Consider the following 17500-nt stretch of genomic DNA (forward strand, 5'->3'; position numbering starts at 1 on the left):
GGGCATCGCTAAGTCGTCGCCTGCCTATTGCTTTTTTTCTCTCTCATTTTGTCCTCTTCCCTCGTTGTACAACATTTTTAAAATACTATTTTTTGGTTGTCTTCAAAAGTTTTGCTTTTTTTACTAAAACGAAATATCAAATGTAGTACGTTGGCCATGCAACTTCCCACCAAAAAACGCATGTTGTAGCAGTGTGACATTTCGCGTATTGGCGGCTAACATGAAAAGTTGAACGTACCGACGGACGGTTGTACGATGATATCATGATCAAAACCAAAATTTCCCTCATCGATGAGTTACCTTATTTTCTTAACCACGGTCCGCTATTAAAAAAGACTAACCTTGTTTCTCCCGACAACTTGGTTTGCAAGGTCTTCAGCCACACCTTCAAAACTCGGTCCGCCTTTCCTAGTTGACAAGATAACACCAAGGCAGCACGCCCAGCTGCACTGTGGGTTTTTGTATACGTGGTATAGACTCTTACCCAGATACTCAAGATAACGAACTAAGACAGAAGAGAACAAAGAGCCCGTAAGCGACATTTAACTCCACCCCCCTCCCCCCCTCCCTCCCCCCCCCCCCCCCCCATTTGTCTGCGAGAAAATTGCCCTGATGTTTTAAAGGATGCAAACTCTGTCACACGATGTCTTCATTGAAAAATTTCCGGGTTAGCATCGTTTGATACTACTCTGGTTTGAAGAGATTTGAATTTAGCTTTAAAAGTTACAATTCAAAAACCCAAAACAAAATTTCGGGCTGTAGTTCCAACCACTAAATTCTTTTGCAAGTGGCGAGAATGGCACTACTTGTAGGTGCTGGGGATTGATGACACGTTAAATTGAAACACTCTGCTTTTGGGGACAAAGGGGTTCCGAATACTGACCGACGACAAGCCCGATCACCATGACATTGGCTGTGACCAGTAGGACAGTGACGCCAACAGAATCTTTGTCCTTTTCGATAGAGTAGTCGACCATCTCTGAAGGAATTCTCAACAAGGCACCAACACTCAGATTAAAGAACGTAGCTATTAAGGATGCCAGCTGCAACAGGTGTTCAAACTTGTCAGGGATTGGCTGAACTTGTGCATACGCCACAGCGTAGAACCCAGACGCCATTGCAGCCATTCCGATGTAGGTTTTACCTTCGGCGCCAATTAGGGACAAACCGGAAGTGAGAGCGAGCTTCCGGATTGTTTCCACAATTTCCCAGTACCAGGAGCGCTCGCTGTAGTTTTCATAGAGGAAGCGCATGCCTTCAACGATCTCGTACCGTTTTGGTTGCGTATTTCGGGCGCGGTTTTTTATGTGCGGCTGATAGTATAGAAAGTATAACACTGTAACAATGAAAAGTGGAAACAATACAGGGTAGGCAGATCCGACATAAACGGCTGTAATGTGGGTGTTGTGAGTCTTGTCGAAGCACTTCAAACTGTAATCCGCCTTCAGATAGTAACTGCAGTTCTTCATCGTCAGGTCCTGAAAGAAATCAACTTGTCATCAACGAGGCACTCGTGATTATTGTCGGAGGAAGAGCAAATGACAATTTAGGGGGCTCTGTCACGCCCCCTCTTTGGACGCTGTAGATGATCTTAAAAAGATGTGTTAAGATGATATGGTGTTTTTTCACTTACAACCAAGTGGAGACTATGTACTGTTTTTGGTTATTACGAACATTAATGGAAATGTATTAGTTTTACTAAATCTTGGAACTCGTTTTGAAGAAGTGACCAAGAATGTACTGTGGATAACTCCTCCAGCAGAAATTTATTGGAAATCTTTCTGGCTCTTTTATCTCAAAGATGATGTAGACGTGACGAATGGAGGTCATAGAAAGTGAAAGGAAAGGAAAATCGAGAGTGAGGTGACAGGGCCCCCTTAAAATTATCATACATTAGAGTCACGTTTTCATTTTATGTTACATCTACAGATAATAATTTTTTATACATGTTGCTAAGACGTCTTACCCTCAGACATTGGTTATGGCGTATGCAGACGTGACTTAACCAAACATTCGTTTTGAGCAATTTGACGTACATCGAGGTTTTCCGTATTAGTTTTGGCCCAATTGCAATTTTTATGCATATAATTATATATAATGGGACAGTTTTGGCTGAGGTTAAACATGATGTCGAAATTATCAACGCTTTTATCTGGGGTGCTCAACAACAGCTAGTATAGTCCTTTGACAACAGAGAAAAAACCCCTCTTTTAACCGGAAGCAAATGTTAACCTCTAGCGACAGTTTGAGCAGTTGGGTGTTTTTAAGCCTTGTTTATACTGCACTTGTTAGAAAATCAAATCAACCTGGCAGATTTGGTGACAAGCAGAAGGAAGCATCCGAAGTATTCTTGAAGTAACGTCTGGAAAGGTGATGAACAAGACGAGAAAGGCGATGCGGTAACAATGCGTTTTAGTCAGCGAAATTGCCACCTCCTTTTCTGCATTTGACATGTTCTTTCTTAACCTAAGGATATGGAAAAACGTCCAACTTAGTTTAAGGGAGGCTCAAACCAGTTTCAACACTATAAGAAACTACATTAATAAAAGGATTGAGCCAGAGCATTTTATCACCAAGCGGTTCGGTTGTGATACTATGAAAGCTTAACAAAATATGCTCAATATTGTGACTTTGTGACTTTTAAGCCACCTAACCTATTAAAACAGATTCCATGTTACCGGGCGTCAGTTCAGTAATAGATCGCAGGTGACGTCAAAATGTGGTAAGGACAAAAAAAAAAAAGGCGCACGAGACAATAGCCGAGTGTGTCACTGATGTTCTTATGGTGCTGATTACTTTCCACCAATAAAAACATGGGGCTTACCAAGTTGCTTTTTGAAATGTAAGTGTTTAAAAACAGAATATAGGGTGTTTCATCCGTCAGTCCTCGCAATAGGGCAGTGTCTTGAAATTGTTGAAACTGGATTTAGCAACCTTAATTAGTTGCATGTGATGATGAGGACAATTCTGTGTCGTATCCTTTTTTTATTTACACTCCGATCGTAGAGTGGCTTGTTGTTTCCAGTCAGTGACTTCGAGCATTTACCCTTCCAACAACAACTTGCCACAGAGGATCACAATCACGAGAGCTCCACCCTGTACGTAAAGGATAGTGTGTGGGTTGTTAAATTTCCCATGCTCTATGAACGGGATCAACGCTAGATAGATAGTTTATTGTTGATATCTGAGACGACTAAAGAGTGTAACCATTTGAAGATGTTATTTCAAGAGAAGCGCTTTCTCCTCAGACTCTGAGGGTGGGGTCAGTTAGAGTTTGAACCTGCCATCTCCTACACAGCAGTGCGATGCTCAACAAACTGAGATGACCGACCGGCGACCATAAGGATGACAGTGATGAGGACAAAAGCGATATTTGCCAATGTCGCGAACAGACCATTTGATAACTTGTTTTATGGTACTGGTAGTGAAATAAAATGTTAGCAGTGGCTAGAGATGGAAAAAAATATGTAGGCAAACCTAAAGATATGTACGATTTCAAGGTGCGTCGGTTTAAAATCGTGTTTATGCTTACAACATAAAAAAAAACCAAACTCGTACTTGATACAGAGTTTTCTTGTCTGAAAGTAGGCAATGACAAGGGCAATAAATCCTGCATTGAAAGCAATGGTAAACAGCAATCCAACGTAAGCGTTCATCTTCAAACTGACTGGGATGCAGTCAGTGGGAGCGATCTGGATCAAGTTCAACTGGAAAAACTTGGCGTAGTTACCAAGCTTAAGCAGAGCTTCTGGCCACTGAACGTATGAAAAGGCGTCTAAACTTCCGACAGTCACCTTGTAATCAATGACAAAAGACGAAAACGACAATGTTACGAATAGCTGGAGTTTACAACTACCGATTTCTCTCCAGTCGAAAACGACTAGCAAGTATGGCAAGGAAAAGTAAGAGAGCTGATATAAAAAAATAAAAATGAACCAGAGTTGATTTCTATGGAGATTTGCCCGGAGCAATGGTTTAGCAAGCGCTGCGTTAAGAGGACACCGCCCTGTAACAGTGAATACCGGTCCCATAGCTTCACTTATCTTGCTATTAGAAAATTGTTTTGGCCTTGTTTCCTCGTTGTTCAGACTTTGAAGGTGTTTTTTTTTTCAAAATATTTTAGTCTTATTTTCTCTATGGCTTCGTTCACACTTGGTGCCCGTTCTCGAGCACTGGGCAACGTTACAAGTCTGAACAAACCTTTTTTCTTCAAGTTGCCCCAGTGGTGGTACTCTTAGGTCGTGTTCTATTGGGATCAACCGTTTTTAGTTGGTTGGGTTGGTTGGGTTTTTTCGTGTCCTATTCGGAAAAAACCGTTTTCGGTTGATTTGGTTGATCAACTTTTTCAACCGGCATCAAACTTGGTTGAAAAAGCATGGGCAGCGACCGCTGTCATTTACGCGGGCCATTTAAAGTCGGCCGCGGGCTCCTGCCGTGTTGCTTTCCCTCAACTTGTCAACGCTGAGAAGTCTGGTAATAACTATTCCCAGGAGTTACTGCGTTTCAACCGAAAACGGTTGGAAAAGTGTTTTATTGGGAAACCTCAACCGCTTCAACCTTAACCGGTTGCGGTTGAGCACGGGCAATTAAAAAGGAGGAAGGGGGGTGAGGGGGGGGGGGGGGGATTTGGGTGAAGTAAACAAAGTACAGGAATCGCGTTCGACAAACCAAACTACGAATATTTGAAAGATATTTTGGGCGTGAACTGTCTGAACAAAATCCCTTTTAGTATCGGTGTCGGAGCACCGTACAAAGTCAGAATGGGGACCATGTATGTTAGAATGCATAGCCTGGTTCATAATTTCCATCCCTTATTTATTTAGGGTGTTGTCCTAGTTCAATGAAATGAAAAAAAAAAGTATATATGCAAAGTGTGGGCATGTTATGTTATAAAAAAATGGATACCGGGTGTCAATTTCCATTTTCTGGGAGAATGAGAATTTTCGCGCGAATGTGGTCTGTTTGAGGATTGACTTCTGTTATTCTCCTACGGATTAAGAGCATTTTGAAAACAAGACACTCAAATTTCCTTCTGGAGGCATTCCAGAATTTTTCTTAACATAATTGTTACATTGCATACCTGATAGAACCCAACAACAATTTTCAAGCGCGCCAGGAATATATCAGAGAGTGTTCGTCCCCTGACCTTAGTCCTTTTATCGTATCGAATAAGAATGAAGACAACAACGCAAATAAAGCAAACAACGAAGACCATCTGTACTACCAGCCAAGGTATGGTAGGACACTGGGTGCAACGAGACATGGACTTGTAATATCCTTCAATGCACACCTAACGCAAAGACGAAAGCAAATACACATGAAACTGGAAATAAACTTTAACTTAAAGAATAATGACAAGCGCTGTCTTTTCTCCGCCGAATGAAATCACGCATCTAGTTTTGAACGTCATGCACTTTCCCATATTTTAGTGATCCAAGAGTGCTCCTGGGAGTGTTCTTTAAAGGGACCCTCCACTAAAACAACAAAATACCTTTAAGCCACAGAACATGTTTACAATTAAAACTGTTCGAACTTTTCCAATGAAAGCGTTTGTATCCGAAAAACCTGAATTTCAAAAGCGCTTGTTTTGGCTTTCAAATTTCCCGGGCTCTGCCATCTTGAATAATTGTGACGTGTCGTGGTTGCCCTATTGTTCCAGGACAATATAGCTCTTTGTGTCAGAATAATAGGGCAACTACGCACGTCACAATTATTCAAGATGGCGGCCCCCGTGAAATTTGAAGGCCAAGACAAGCGTTTTTGAAATTCACTTTTTACGGATACGAACGCTTTCATTGGAAAAAGTTTGAAAATTTGTAATTGCAAACATTATGTTCTGTGGCTTGAAGTTATTTTGTTGTTTTAGTGGAGGTTTCCTTTAAACTGAAGCCGGATACCTTATGTTGGGCGAGTGGCTCCTGTAAGCTTTTCTTAACTCTCGCTGACCTCCAATTGTCAAGTCGAGTACAAGACAAAGTGCAGACACGCCAACGCTCGTTAAAACTGGCTTTCAACGATCTTTCGTTGAAAGCGCAGCAAGGAGACAATTCAGTTTTTTTCTTCCAAGACGACACCATAGATTAAATCAAAGGATTATTCATCGCCTTTTACCCAAATACGCCATCTCTGCAGGCTACGTACAGACAGTTGCTATCAAGATCGATGATTATCAAGTCTCTTAGGGGCCCGTTTCTCGAAAGTCGCCATAACTTAACTGACCTAAACTTGTAAGAATACATTGCGCGTATTTTGCAGTGCGACGCACCTTACCGTGGCCACCTAACAACGTTTTTTACAAATGATCCGCTAATAAGGGTGTGCGACTTTGATTAACAGTCACGGCTCCTTGCAAAGTTCGTACAGTTGTAAGTTGAACACCGTTGCATGGGTTGTTGAGTTGACGTATTTACACGTAGTTGTCAAATGTAAAAGTTTGTTGGGTGGCCACGGTAAGGCGCGTTGCACTGTAAAACACTGGTCTTAGAAAGATTTTCAAGACCCGAAAAAGCAACGCATTGCCAAATTTGATCTCTTTGAAGATACTTAGAGATATATGGTCCCAGAAATACGCCCGACCAGTTTCGGAACTTTCGAGAAATGGACCCATGGTAATCAAATCAAGCAGGAAAGCTCACAATGAGGTCAGGTGTGCCTTACATTAGAATATGACCTCCAAAAGTGGTCAATTGAACCCGGCTTACTATCCGAGGGATGTGATAAAGTATATGGCGAATTAGGTGCTAAAATAATTACGGTACTGAAATAGAGGGTTGTCCAATACTGCGACATAATGAGATTCATGGGACATCACAAAGTGTCCCCTAACCCTAATCCTTAAAAAATAGTAACAGTTTTGTGAGACATAAAGAGCGGGACACTTTGTGACACTTTGTGATGTCTATTGTGACTGATTGTGATTGTACCAGGAATCTCATTATGTCGGAATGATTCCTCGAGGAAAATCCAATCCCTGCCTTATAAAATTCACCCTTAATAAACGTGCCAATTTTATTCAATTTGCATAGTTCATTGTGTCTTACCTCACATAGCGGCCCCGTGTAACCTGTCTCGCAGGGTTTTCGAACAGAGTTTAGCAGTCCCAAACAAGACGAAGCCCTGGGGCACGGGTACGTCTTGGGGAAAATCCCTGTGAAATTTACATCCGTGTGGTTAAACTTCTCATCTGGGACCATCAAAGCGTCCACAAACTGCTGATACTGCCAACTTTCGTTGTCATCCCTGAATCGCCACCAAAAGCCTTGTCTTACCAAGATGGTCCCATTGCAGAGGATTCCCTTGACTCCTTTGGGGCACGCCATGCACTCGGTAAACCTGCCTTTCCGGTAAAACGAGTCCATGCAGAAACAGCCACGGTAACCTGCCCATTCGCTTCTCTTGGTTCCTTTAACAAATGCGGAGTGACATCACTGTCGTCATTTATGTGTAGGAGAAAACAAGGGTAAGATGTTTGGAAATTTAGGATTCCCCAAAATCGGAGTACGGGGTGTCTAGCCCCGTTTTTCCGGGGATAGACGCCATTTTATTCGTAGATCGAAGAAATTACAAGTGCACAACGGAGAAACGGGTAAAATTTTTACGACGTTTTATTGAGACTAAGAAGTAGAAATGTGAATTGTATTTTGTATTGTTACTCCAACTTTGTTGCAATATTTTTGCCAATTCGATATTTAAGCTGTAAAGAACGCACGTAGAACGCACTTAGAAATTTTAGCTGTAAATAACGCACTTAGAAATGGATTCTCATAGGGGATCGAACCCCTATGAAACATTTTTCCTTGGGGTGACTTTGAGGTAATCGTTAAGGGAATCTTTGCTGACATCATTATTTCCATCTTGTGTCATTAACATACTAGTTGGCTCACAGAAGACATCGTGCATTAAGGCCTGTTTGAACGGTTTTAACATTTGTCCAACATTGGCTCCACAAAAGTTGAACAACGGATGTTGGGCAAATGTTGGACGCAAAAACAAAGTTGTGCGGAGGCCGCTCAAAGGGTTCCAACATTGCGCCAACATTGCGCCAACCAAAGAACCAACACTTTCGCTAAATTTGATTTCGAGGGACTAAGAACTAGACACCAGTTTCTCGAGTCTACATAAACTACGCCATATTGACTTTTGCGGCCTGAAGTGAGCATGCGTGTGTTCTACAATTGTTGAACAGAGTATTCAAACGGCTTCTACACCATTCAACATTTTTGAGAAGAAAGGAAAAGTTGAATCGATGTTAAATTAAAGTTTAAATCGATTTAACTTGTATCAAAAGATACAAACGCTTAGCTGCCTTAACTGTAATAAAGGATATATTGCATAGGGAGGCTCCTAATCAATGGCTCCTGCCTTGTGCTAATGCCGCAAAAGTGTAAACAAAGATTCCCCGATAGAGTAGCTAAAGCATTTTATTATCCAGCTGTGTTAGTTATTGTACAAAAAACGCACGAAACGAGTACAAATATTCCACGATATTGTACAGTTACTTATTTCTATACTTGGTTATTAATTTGTACAGCAGAAAACCTGTCTCACGTTGTCCCACACCCACAAATCTGTCGCACGTTTTCGGTTGTTTACAATTCTTATCCTAAAAATGTAGTGCAAAAAAAGTTGGATAATAAATAGCTTATTAGATGTTTTGGTTTGTAGTATCGCTGAGTATTTCAACTCGTTTGTAGTTTGACCCGCCCTAGCGGGCTCGTCAAAATACAGCACAACCTCGTAAAAATACTCAGCGATACTACGCACCAAAACATGTAATAAATGGAGGATATTACATGGCCGCGCGGGGAGACGAATTTTGTCTTCGGGTGCTGAAAGTAGATTTATCGAAGATAAAATTCGTATCCCCGCGCGGCCATGTAATATCCTCTATTTATTATATATTTGATACTGATGAAATACCAGGATTTCGCCGTTTACTAAAAAATCATATCTTCACCGCGTGCAGTGAACATATCGTTTTTATCTTTCACATGTGAGGAATATAGGTGTCGTCATGGTAACGAACACGATTGGCCAATAAAGCGCGAGCTTCGTCTTCATTGTAAGATACGTATACTTTTGTGCTTCAATATAATTCTTCGCTACTACATTCATATATATTTATCTTCTTTTAAACTAAACGGCTTTCATATGTTGTTCTGTTGATTCTATTGTTTAGTGAATTAGAAAGAAAAAAAAGATGTTCCACGATGTTAGATAAATACCTTACCTGCCGGGCACACATGGCAGTCATGCTGATGTCTCCCAGGGGTCTGGTTTAACTCGACGTAAGTACCCTTAGGGCAAGGCAAGCAACCTGTATTTCCAGCCAAAGTACCATGGTGACCGAGCGTATTCTGATAAAATCCACCTAAAAACCGAAATAAGATATTAAAAAACTTTTTGCCGGAAATCTTGATCTGCGATGGAATCCGGCTTGTCAGTTGACGGTATTATTATTTATTTTTATAACGGCTACTGTTTGATTCTGTTTTTTTGGGGGGAGTGAGGGGATGGGGGATGGGGGAGAGATAACATGAAGGCATTGCGTCCTTCAGCATCTCATGTACCGTAAAATGATGGCATGGGCCAAGGACAAATGAGAGAGATCGACACTTGTTGGTTATCGACTTCTGATTTTGCACATGACCACACGTTTAACGTCACACAAATAGCCCATTTCCGAGTTACTGTATGCCTCAGTTTCAAAGCGAGTCATGCTGCAGAACCAGTCAAATGGAGATGAGTTGCGTATTTTTATGCAAAGCAAACTCATTTCCCTTACTATAGTTGAGCACCAAGACTCACTTCGAAACTGAGACAAACAGCAACTCGGGAATGGCCAATTGCTTTCATTTAGTTACAAACAAACTGACCCTTCCTATGATTTGGTTTGTAACACTAATGTATATATTTAGGCAAGCCTAAAAGCGGAAATCCTCAATTATTATTTATTAATTTGTGTCTTCGTTTTCAGATATTTTTATAACTCGTCTGCTCACCATGCTCACACGAACCAACGAATCCGGCCTGCTCATTACCAGAAACTATTCTATTTTCCCATGCTCTTTCTTGCTCTTTTCGACTTTTTGTCACCATTACTCAACCTGTTTTCTTGTGCTCGTTCTTGCTCTTTCTCCCGCTGCTCCTTGCCATTATTTCTGCTCTTTATTTGATCTATTTCTTGCTCTCCCTCTCGTTGTTTTTAACTGAGATTTTCCTTGTTCTCTCGAGCTCTCAGTCGCTCTCTTTCACGTTGAGCATGGATTACTCGCCGCTTGCATACTGGTTTTTTGTCATCTGTTCTTTCCTCGTTGTACGACATATTACAAAAATACTTAGCTTGGTTTTTATGGTTGCATGTCTTCAAGATTTTTGCTTGTTTTACCAAAATGCAGTATGCTGGCCATGCAACTTCCCGCCAAAGAATCCCACCATCAAGAAGTGGCTTCCCGCCCATGCCATTTCCCGCCAAAAATGCTATTTTTATTAAAAAGTGGAGAAAGAATACGAGCTCCACGAAAATCTCGACCTCGATGGGTGTAAAAATGACACTCACAGTACAAGGAATCAGATGCCATCGTCGTCCGCAACATAGTTAATGGACAGGAATGGTTATGAAACCCGACAACTTTCTTTGTTGTAGGTTTTTGTTCTCTTTTTTGGCCTTGACCGTGCACAAAACACAATAGTTGTTTACTCCGTACTGAGCAACTAACCAATAGAAACGTGTTGGTTACGTAATTCATGCATAGTGTATGAGCGCAAAACAAAAGATTGTGCACGGTGGTGGACTTTCCAACCTAAATCTTGGCATCTTTGTTTGCTCCTTTGATGTTTGCCGAGTTTCCAAACCAGTCCCCTCTATTAACTATGTCCGCAATTACCATTTACTTAGCGTGAGGTTTTCTCGTCATTCCACGCTACTGCGTGTACATCAAATCACAAATTACTGAAGACCGATTCAGTGCCTAAAGCATACTTTACCTGCCGGGCATTTCTCACAGACATAAGACCCATTTGCGATTCTTTTATGGTAAGTCCCAAAATGACAAGGAGTGCACATGACATTGTCACAGTTGAATCCATTTCGCGCCAGTCCCTCACGTAACTGAGAATCATAGGACACCTGGAACGGATATATCATCTCCGTCGAATATCTGCAAATGGAGAAACATTTTTTTAATTCCTCTACTTGGAAGTTAGACATCTCATATTTGTTTTAAAGTGAATGAGAAGTATTTTTGCATTTGATGATTGGCTAAGAAATTTCTTGCGCAGAATTCTCAGCCAATCGTATCAAAAGTGACACCACTTTTAATTTTCCCGCGCATTGAGGCAGCTACATGTAATTGTTTCCCGTTATGATTGGCTCTTTTCATTGCTTGCCTCTTTATGTGATTGGCTGCTGTAATGACGATGGTTTGGATTTCACGAAATTTAGAAACAGTTCTTATTACACACCCAAATGCCGCGCCGCATTTTGTTCATTCATTTCAACTTGTTGCATCGCAACAAAACAACGATATTATTGAAATAATGTGGAAAAACTATAATGCGGCACTCTTATAGTATAATTCTTTACGGTACTCTGCAAAACAGCAGCGGGAAATGAGCAAGTTCAAGGGTTTGAGGAAAAGGTGAATCTACTTTAAAAACGTTCGTGCCGATCCAGTTTCGGGATTCGTCCATACCGAAAAAGGCAAACGAGATGGATGGAACATTTGAAAATTATTAGGATAGCGAAAACAGTTTATTATAAAGTAATGCTATCGCGGCGGTAGCCGTCTTCGCTGCCAGAAAAGAAGCCCTGACTTACATTAAAACTCCAGTGAGTTTCTGGTTCCTGAAACTGTTTATCTGTATTCGGACGAGGGCAGTCTGTAAGATGTGGCTGAAAAAATCAATGGGGCGGGCAAAGAGGAATCAAAGAAGTGGAAAATTGGCTCGAAGTAGAGTCAAAGAAAATAAAACTGACATTCTGCAGAGGCAATGAGCACGATGCTAAATGAGCAATATGTCAATGAGTAATATGCTTCTCGAATTGAAAGACTTGCTTACATGATCGACAGGTTCATAAAGTCTTCGTAGTTGAATGAGTCACTTTTCAAGTCTGCCAAGTCGGGGTTATTGGAAAGAAACCTTAAGAGAAACAAAGAGAAGCACGATGCATATCTTCATAAATTATTTAACAATTATTCCATAAGCGCGCGTTGGACATGAAGTGGTAAATAGCAACGAGGTACGTAGCGCCGAGTTGGCTATAACAAGTCTCTTATCCAATAAGGGCAAATGGAATAACCGTTTTATTAAATTTCATTAAACTGTTTTACTTACAGAACGGCAGGATGTTGTCTCAGTGTTTACAAAACGACCGACTCAATCACTTTCCATATAAGGCCATTACGGTATATGACCTGATAAAGGAGATTGAGTGAGCCAATCAGAAAGCTAGAAATGCAATGTCCGATATTAAAAATTTAATGATTAAATTTAAAAGTCAGGAGGGGACGCTTATAATGTTGCTCTTAGCTACTGCTGCTAGCCCTTTACTTCCCTTTACTTTGTACGTGAATTGTGTAGCTCTGGGTGATACTCACAGCATTTCCATGCTTGATGCTCCTTTAAAGGTATTTGGACCAATGGCAGTGATTTTGTTGTTGCTAAGAAACCTGAAAAATACTTCGTGTAGGAAACATCGCGCGTTCTTAAAATATGTCACTGACAATATTGATGAAAAGAAGATCTAAGAAGGGATAGTCACTATGAGAAATGTAGACAGAATTTGTTAGTGTTTTAGCTTTGCTTGCCTTGTAACTTATCAAAAAGGGTTACGAGGTAAGTATGAATTTTAAAATAAATGTTGATTTGACGAGGATACCACAGACAAAAGATTGAAATGACCTGAAGGACTGAGAAATTCATGTGGCTTCAGTGGGAACACATGCGCCCAACAAATTGACCTGCTCAGTTGGTAGAGCATTGCACCGGCATCGCAGAGGTCAGGTCCAGTTGAAGCCACCCGAATTTTCAGGTGTCTATAAGAGAAAATGGGGAGCTTACGCAAGAACGCCACAAAGCAATGGGTTTAATGAGCAAAAACATTAGCTCTGCACGTCCTGCACGTGCGTTTTGCATTTGGGTATATTTCTTTGCCGTCCTCGTCCTAACAACGACGTGAATCTGACTAAGAGTGCGTTCGATTGACCGTATTCCGAAATAGGAATATGTGGAGTAATGATTTAAAATGATATGTCTGGCGCTTTTGAAGCAACAAGGATAATAAAGATGTGTTTAAAATAGCATTTTAGCAAGTGTTTGATAATTTTAATGTGAATCTCCATAAAAACGAAGGATTTCTAACTTCTATTCCATGTATTCCTATTCCGAAATACGGTCAATCGAATGCGCCCTAAATTTTTAGGTTGTGTAGAGGACGTGAGAACCTGGAGAAAAGTTATAAATTTTATCCCAAACAACCACACCGTTCATGTCAAGTTTATTCCTGCAATGTTGATACACACTTTCCGGTCCGAACGACTTGGGGTTATAACGAAATTATTACAATAACGGGAAACAGTATTTTTAGATGACGTTCTCGTTGACTGTGTCGTCATCCTTTCGTAAGCTCTCCAATTACTTTAATTGTCTTGGCAAGTGCTAGGATCACTTCACTCTTTTGGTATGGATTTTGTTTTTTCAATTCTCCCTTGGGGCGTTTTGATAATTCATGTTCTCTTGCTCTTTTCCTCCGTTATAACGCGCGAAGTGCTTGCCTTGTAACAAATTAAGACTCAGTTTATCCCGGCTTGTTATGTATTTCGTTTTAAGGCCGGGACACACTAGCGACAGGTCTCTGCGACAAAATTGCTCCGTATGTATTACTTGCAAACAAAGTCGCTGCCACACGACGCCTGTTCGGTGCGCACGCAGTGATCTTGAATGAGGAGAAATGTAAACTAGTTTTCTAATTCAATATGGCTGACCATATGACGCTCTCGCATTGGTTCATTTATATTTTGTCGCAATGACTTGTCGCCGGAAGCGCATACACCGTGCGACAACGCTGCTTTCGCTCAATTTTGTCGCTGCAATTAGTCGCACGAATTCAAACTGGTTTGGATTCGTGCTACTGATCGCGGCGACAAAATTCTGCCGCAGCGACAATGATTTTCATAAAATTAACCGTGTCACACAAGGTGAATTGTTGCAGCGACTTGTCCCCGCGACGTGTCGCAGCGACTTATCGCCTAGTGTGTCCCGGCCTTTACTTTTCTCACTGAACGCGTCTCTCTGCTTTTCCGCCACAACATGCACTTGTTGCCATTTTTGTCTCACTCCAACCTCGTTCCCAGGGTCCTCTCGGCTTTCAACATGGCGGCGGGTCGGGAGAACACGTTGGTCTCACTTCGTGCTTTCCTTCCGATCTAGATGAGACCCACTCGTCTCTCAGACGAAACAACACACGCACTGACGTATTTCCTTACTTACACGCATCTGAGTCTCCAAGTGTTGTTAAAGAAGAAGTCAGGTACCATCTTGATTTCGTTGTGTTGTAAGAACCTGCAAAACGTGTACCTATGATCGACCTCATCTTCTTTAGAACTTCACCTCTGGCTTATGAATTTCTCCAAAGCCCCGGGACCGTTCTTCCGGATTTCGGGTGAAATGAAATGATTTGTGTCTTCAAAGAGAAATCGTCTCAAGCCGGAAAACTTTGCAATTGTTTTGTATTCTCTGTTCATGTAAACATTTTCAAAGATTTTTTTTCCCAAAATAAGCATATCTTAGTGTCATGAATTGCCTTACGGATCGGAAACGTTTTCGAGGCCTTCGAGAAACAGTCCAGCAGGACACGATAACTTTTCTGTGTAGAGTGTATGAGTAAAAGGAGATAGAATGGTGAGGTATTCTGCTAACACTGCATGAGATGATAAAAATTGAAATACACACAGGAAGCGTTATCAGAAGCGTTTAGACGCCATACTTGTCTATTACAAAGCATTTTCAGTCACATACTATTTAAGACGACCTTTTTTCGCGGCATGCCTTAGGCAGGGAGTGTCAAAGATTCGGACGAATTCCGTTTTTTGCCATCGACAAGGCATTTGAAAGCAGTCACGGTGTGTTTTAGGGAAAATATCTTTGTACTGCTTTCTAGTAATTGTTCAGTACTAAAGGTATGGCACTATATGTACTTATGCAATATCAGTGTTATGGGATATCAACGGACTCCGAGCAGCGCGACTTCAAGAGTGTCAACTCGAGGGTGGTCACCGGCCGGTCTCCTCCTTCTAAGACCCTAACCCCGTCCAACAGAGCTTAACTTCGGTGAATCAAAGGGGGTTCCCTTGGTTCAATTTGTGACCTCTGCATAAGCAATTACAATAAGTGTTATAAGAAATCTATATCATTCTTCAAAAATCGAAATTTACAAAACCGAAGACTGAAAATGGCCCTTTCCTGCAGTTTGATTGGATTTGCTTTAATTGTTAATTTCAGTTTACAGTGTTCCCAATTAGTGTTCCAGAGCTAGAACGACTAGGCACTTAAATAAAGTTCCTTTACTTTCCTTTTTTTTTTTTTTTCAAATTACATATCCTCACAGTGATAACTCTTATAAGCCCCTGATCATTTTCTTAATTTACTCCATGTGAGAAAATTTCTTGTGTCGTTGCCATTCCACAGTTCAAATTCCAGGTTTCCCTCGTTGCCACTTTAATGTAAGTAGGAGCCTTCCTGATGCAAGCTGGTTTGCTATTGTAAACAGACCGTGATTATCGCTACAAAACGTTATAATGCTTACATCGACCCATCCCGCGTAATCGCCTCCAGGCGTCTTGTTTTGGATATGTTGTGAATTAATTACGCAAAGGCCTATGAGTGACTGAAAGGTTTGGTTTCGCGGCAAAATCGATGGAAAATTTTGAATCCGCCGTAACAAAAATACGCCGAAATTGTACGACAGTATATAGTCAAAAGCTTCTAAAATGCGGATTTTTAAAAACATTTATACACTTACAAAAATTCCAGTTTTTTTGCGTCACTTAGCAATTGAGTACTGAGTTGAATGATCCTGTTCATTCCAAGAGACCTATAAAAAAACCAAAACAAGACGAACGAAAAATGTCGGCTTCCGTCATCCTTAGGTCCAAAAGTGCAAGTGATTATTTGGATGCAAGCCCACTTTTGATAGCCAACACGAAGTGTCCCTTTAAGTCTAAGCATTTCCTACCTATTTCTAACAATAAAGTTTGCGTAAAGGTTAGCGATATTTTTAGGTCATGGCAAATGCAGCAGTTTTAAGAGAAGCATTTGGGGGACACTTTGTGACGTTGTTTGTCTGTAATTCGAGACACGAGTGATGTCGAAGGTGGTCGAAGGAGGGGAGAAGAGTGAGGGGACACTTCGTGACGCTTATTGAAATCCTTGAGCATTTCTGGACAGATCCGTCTTTTGCACTAAAAAAAACAATAAACGGGTCTATTCTATTTAAAAAAAGTCTTATCTTGAACATTTTCTTTGGTTCGATGCAACGAGATAGCACTTGATACGTACAGCACTTTGAGTTGATAAAGGCCATGAAATACTTCACGAGGAAGATGGCGGATTTGGTTGAGGAACAGCCACCTGGAAAGAAAAGTGAATTAAGTAAATCGTGCACAAATGGCATGTGGATACGAGCAAACATCAGAGCTTTCTTATTGGTCCCTGAACGGTTGGATATCATTTCGTACTCGAAGGAAGTTACGATATTTTAGTTTTTAGTAACGAAAGACAACAATCCATGCATCACATTGTCCTGCATGATTTCCAAATAGTGAGAAACCTTGTTTTTGTTGATGCACCTGTGACTTTTTCATTCACTCTTTTCTTGATACTTACAAATATTTCAAGTTTGGTAATTCCCGGAAACTTTCACTGTCAAGACTTGAGATCCTGTTTTCACTGAGGTAACTGAAAAAAATGGTATTTGTCATTGAGCACAGTTTTATCGACTTAAGCGTTGAGATGATTTAACTTATGAACCTAGATGAACGAAATATGATCTATCTTACATAGTCGAGAGTTTTGGCAATCCGTTGAATATTCCTGCTTTAATGGCACCGATTCTGTTTTCTGATAAATCTCTAGAGGAAAGCAATTTGATAATTAAATACTGCAGTGTCGTAATATCTAAATGCGTTTCTACGGTTATTTGTTACCGTCAAGTGAAAATTTAATTAAAACTTACAAGACTTCTAAATCCATCAAATCACTTAAGACACCGTTTGAAATAGAGTCGATTAGATTTCTTGCCAAATTCCTACAAAAACAGAAAAAGTAAGGTTTAAATGAAAAACACAACAACAACAATACGAAATACTGTCCTATCCAAGAGAAAGAAATGCTTACAGGGATTTCACTTTCTTTATAGCCTCCAAGCTCTTTCGTGTTATCTTCAAAATTCTGTTATCTGCAAAAGTCCTAGGTAATTAAGTTAATCATGAATCAGTGGCCG

General features: G+C 40.7%; 1 protein-coding gene across 1 annotated transcript in view; it reads right to left on the reverse strand.

Annotated features, from left to right (window-relative positions):
- Positions 1 to 17500, reverse strand: part of LOC137969946 (uncharacterized) — a 25519-nt gene that overhangs the window by 2435 nt on the left and 5584 nt on the right. Inside the window, exons 5-22 of the mRNA XM_068816360.1 lie at positions 17395 to 17466; positions 17234 to 17305; positions 17058 to 17129; positions 16885 to 16956; positions 16558 to 16629; positions 16022 to 16093; positions 14491 to 14562; positions 12600 to 12671; positions 12061 to 12141; positions 11819 to 11893; positions 10987 to 11159; positions 9230 to 9370; positions 7041 to 7402; positions 5081 to 5290; positions 3559 to 3794; positions 2307 to 2466; positions 884 to 1478; positions 342 to 505 (exon numbers count right to left, since the gene is read on the reverse strand). Of these exons, the coding sequence (XP_068672461.1) occupies positions 342 to 505; positions 884 to 1478; positions 2307 to 2466; positions 3559 to 3794; positions 5081 to 5290; positions 7041 to 7402; positions 9230 to 9370; positions 10987 to 11159; positions 11819 to 11893; positions 12061 to 12141; positions 12600 to 12671; positions 14491 to 14562; positions 16022 to 16093; positions 16558 to 16629; positions 16885 to 16956; positions 17058 to 17129; positions 17234 to 17305; positions 17395 to 17466 (2773 nt within the window). The remainder of the gene's footprint in view (positions 1 to 341; positions 506 to 883; positions 1479 to 2306; positions 2467 to 3558; positions 3795 to 5080; positions 5291 to 7040; positions 7403 to 9229; positions 9371 to 10986; positions 11160 to 11818; positions 11894 to 12060; positions 12142 to 12599; positions 12672 to 14490; positions 14563 to 16021; positions 16094 to 16557; positions 16630 to 16884; positions 16957 to 17057; positions 17130 to 17233; positions 17306 to 17394; positions 17467 to 17500) is intronic.

Source organism: Montipora foliosa, chromosome 9 (assembly GCF_036669935.1).
Source record: "Montipora foliosa isolate CH-2021 chromosome 9, ASM3666993v2, whole genome shotgun sequence".
In the NCBI taxonomy this organism is placed as follows: Eukaryota; Metazoa; Cnidaria; class Anthozoa; order Scleractinia; family Acroporidae; genus Montipora; species Montipora foliosa.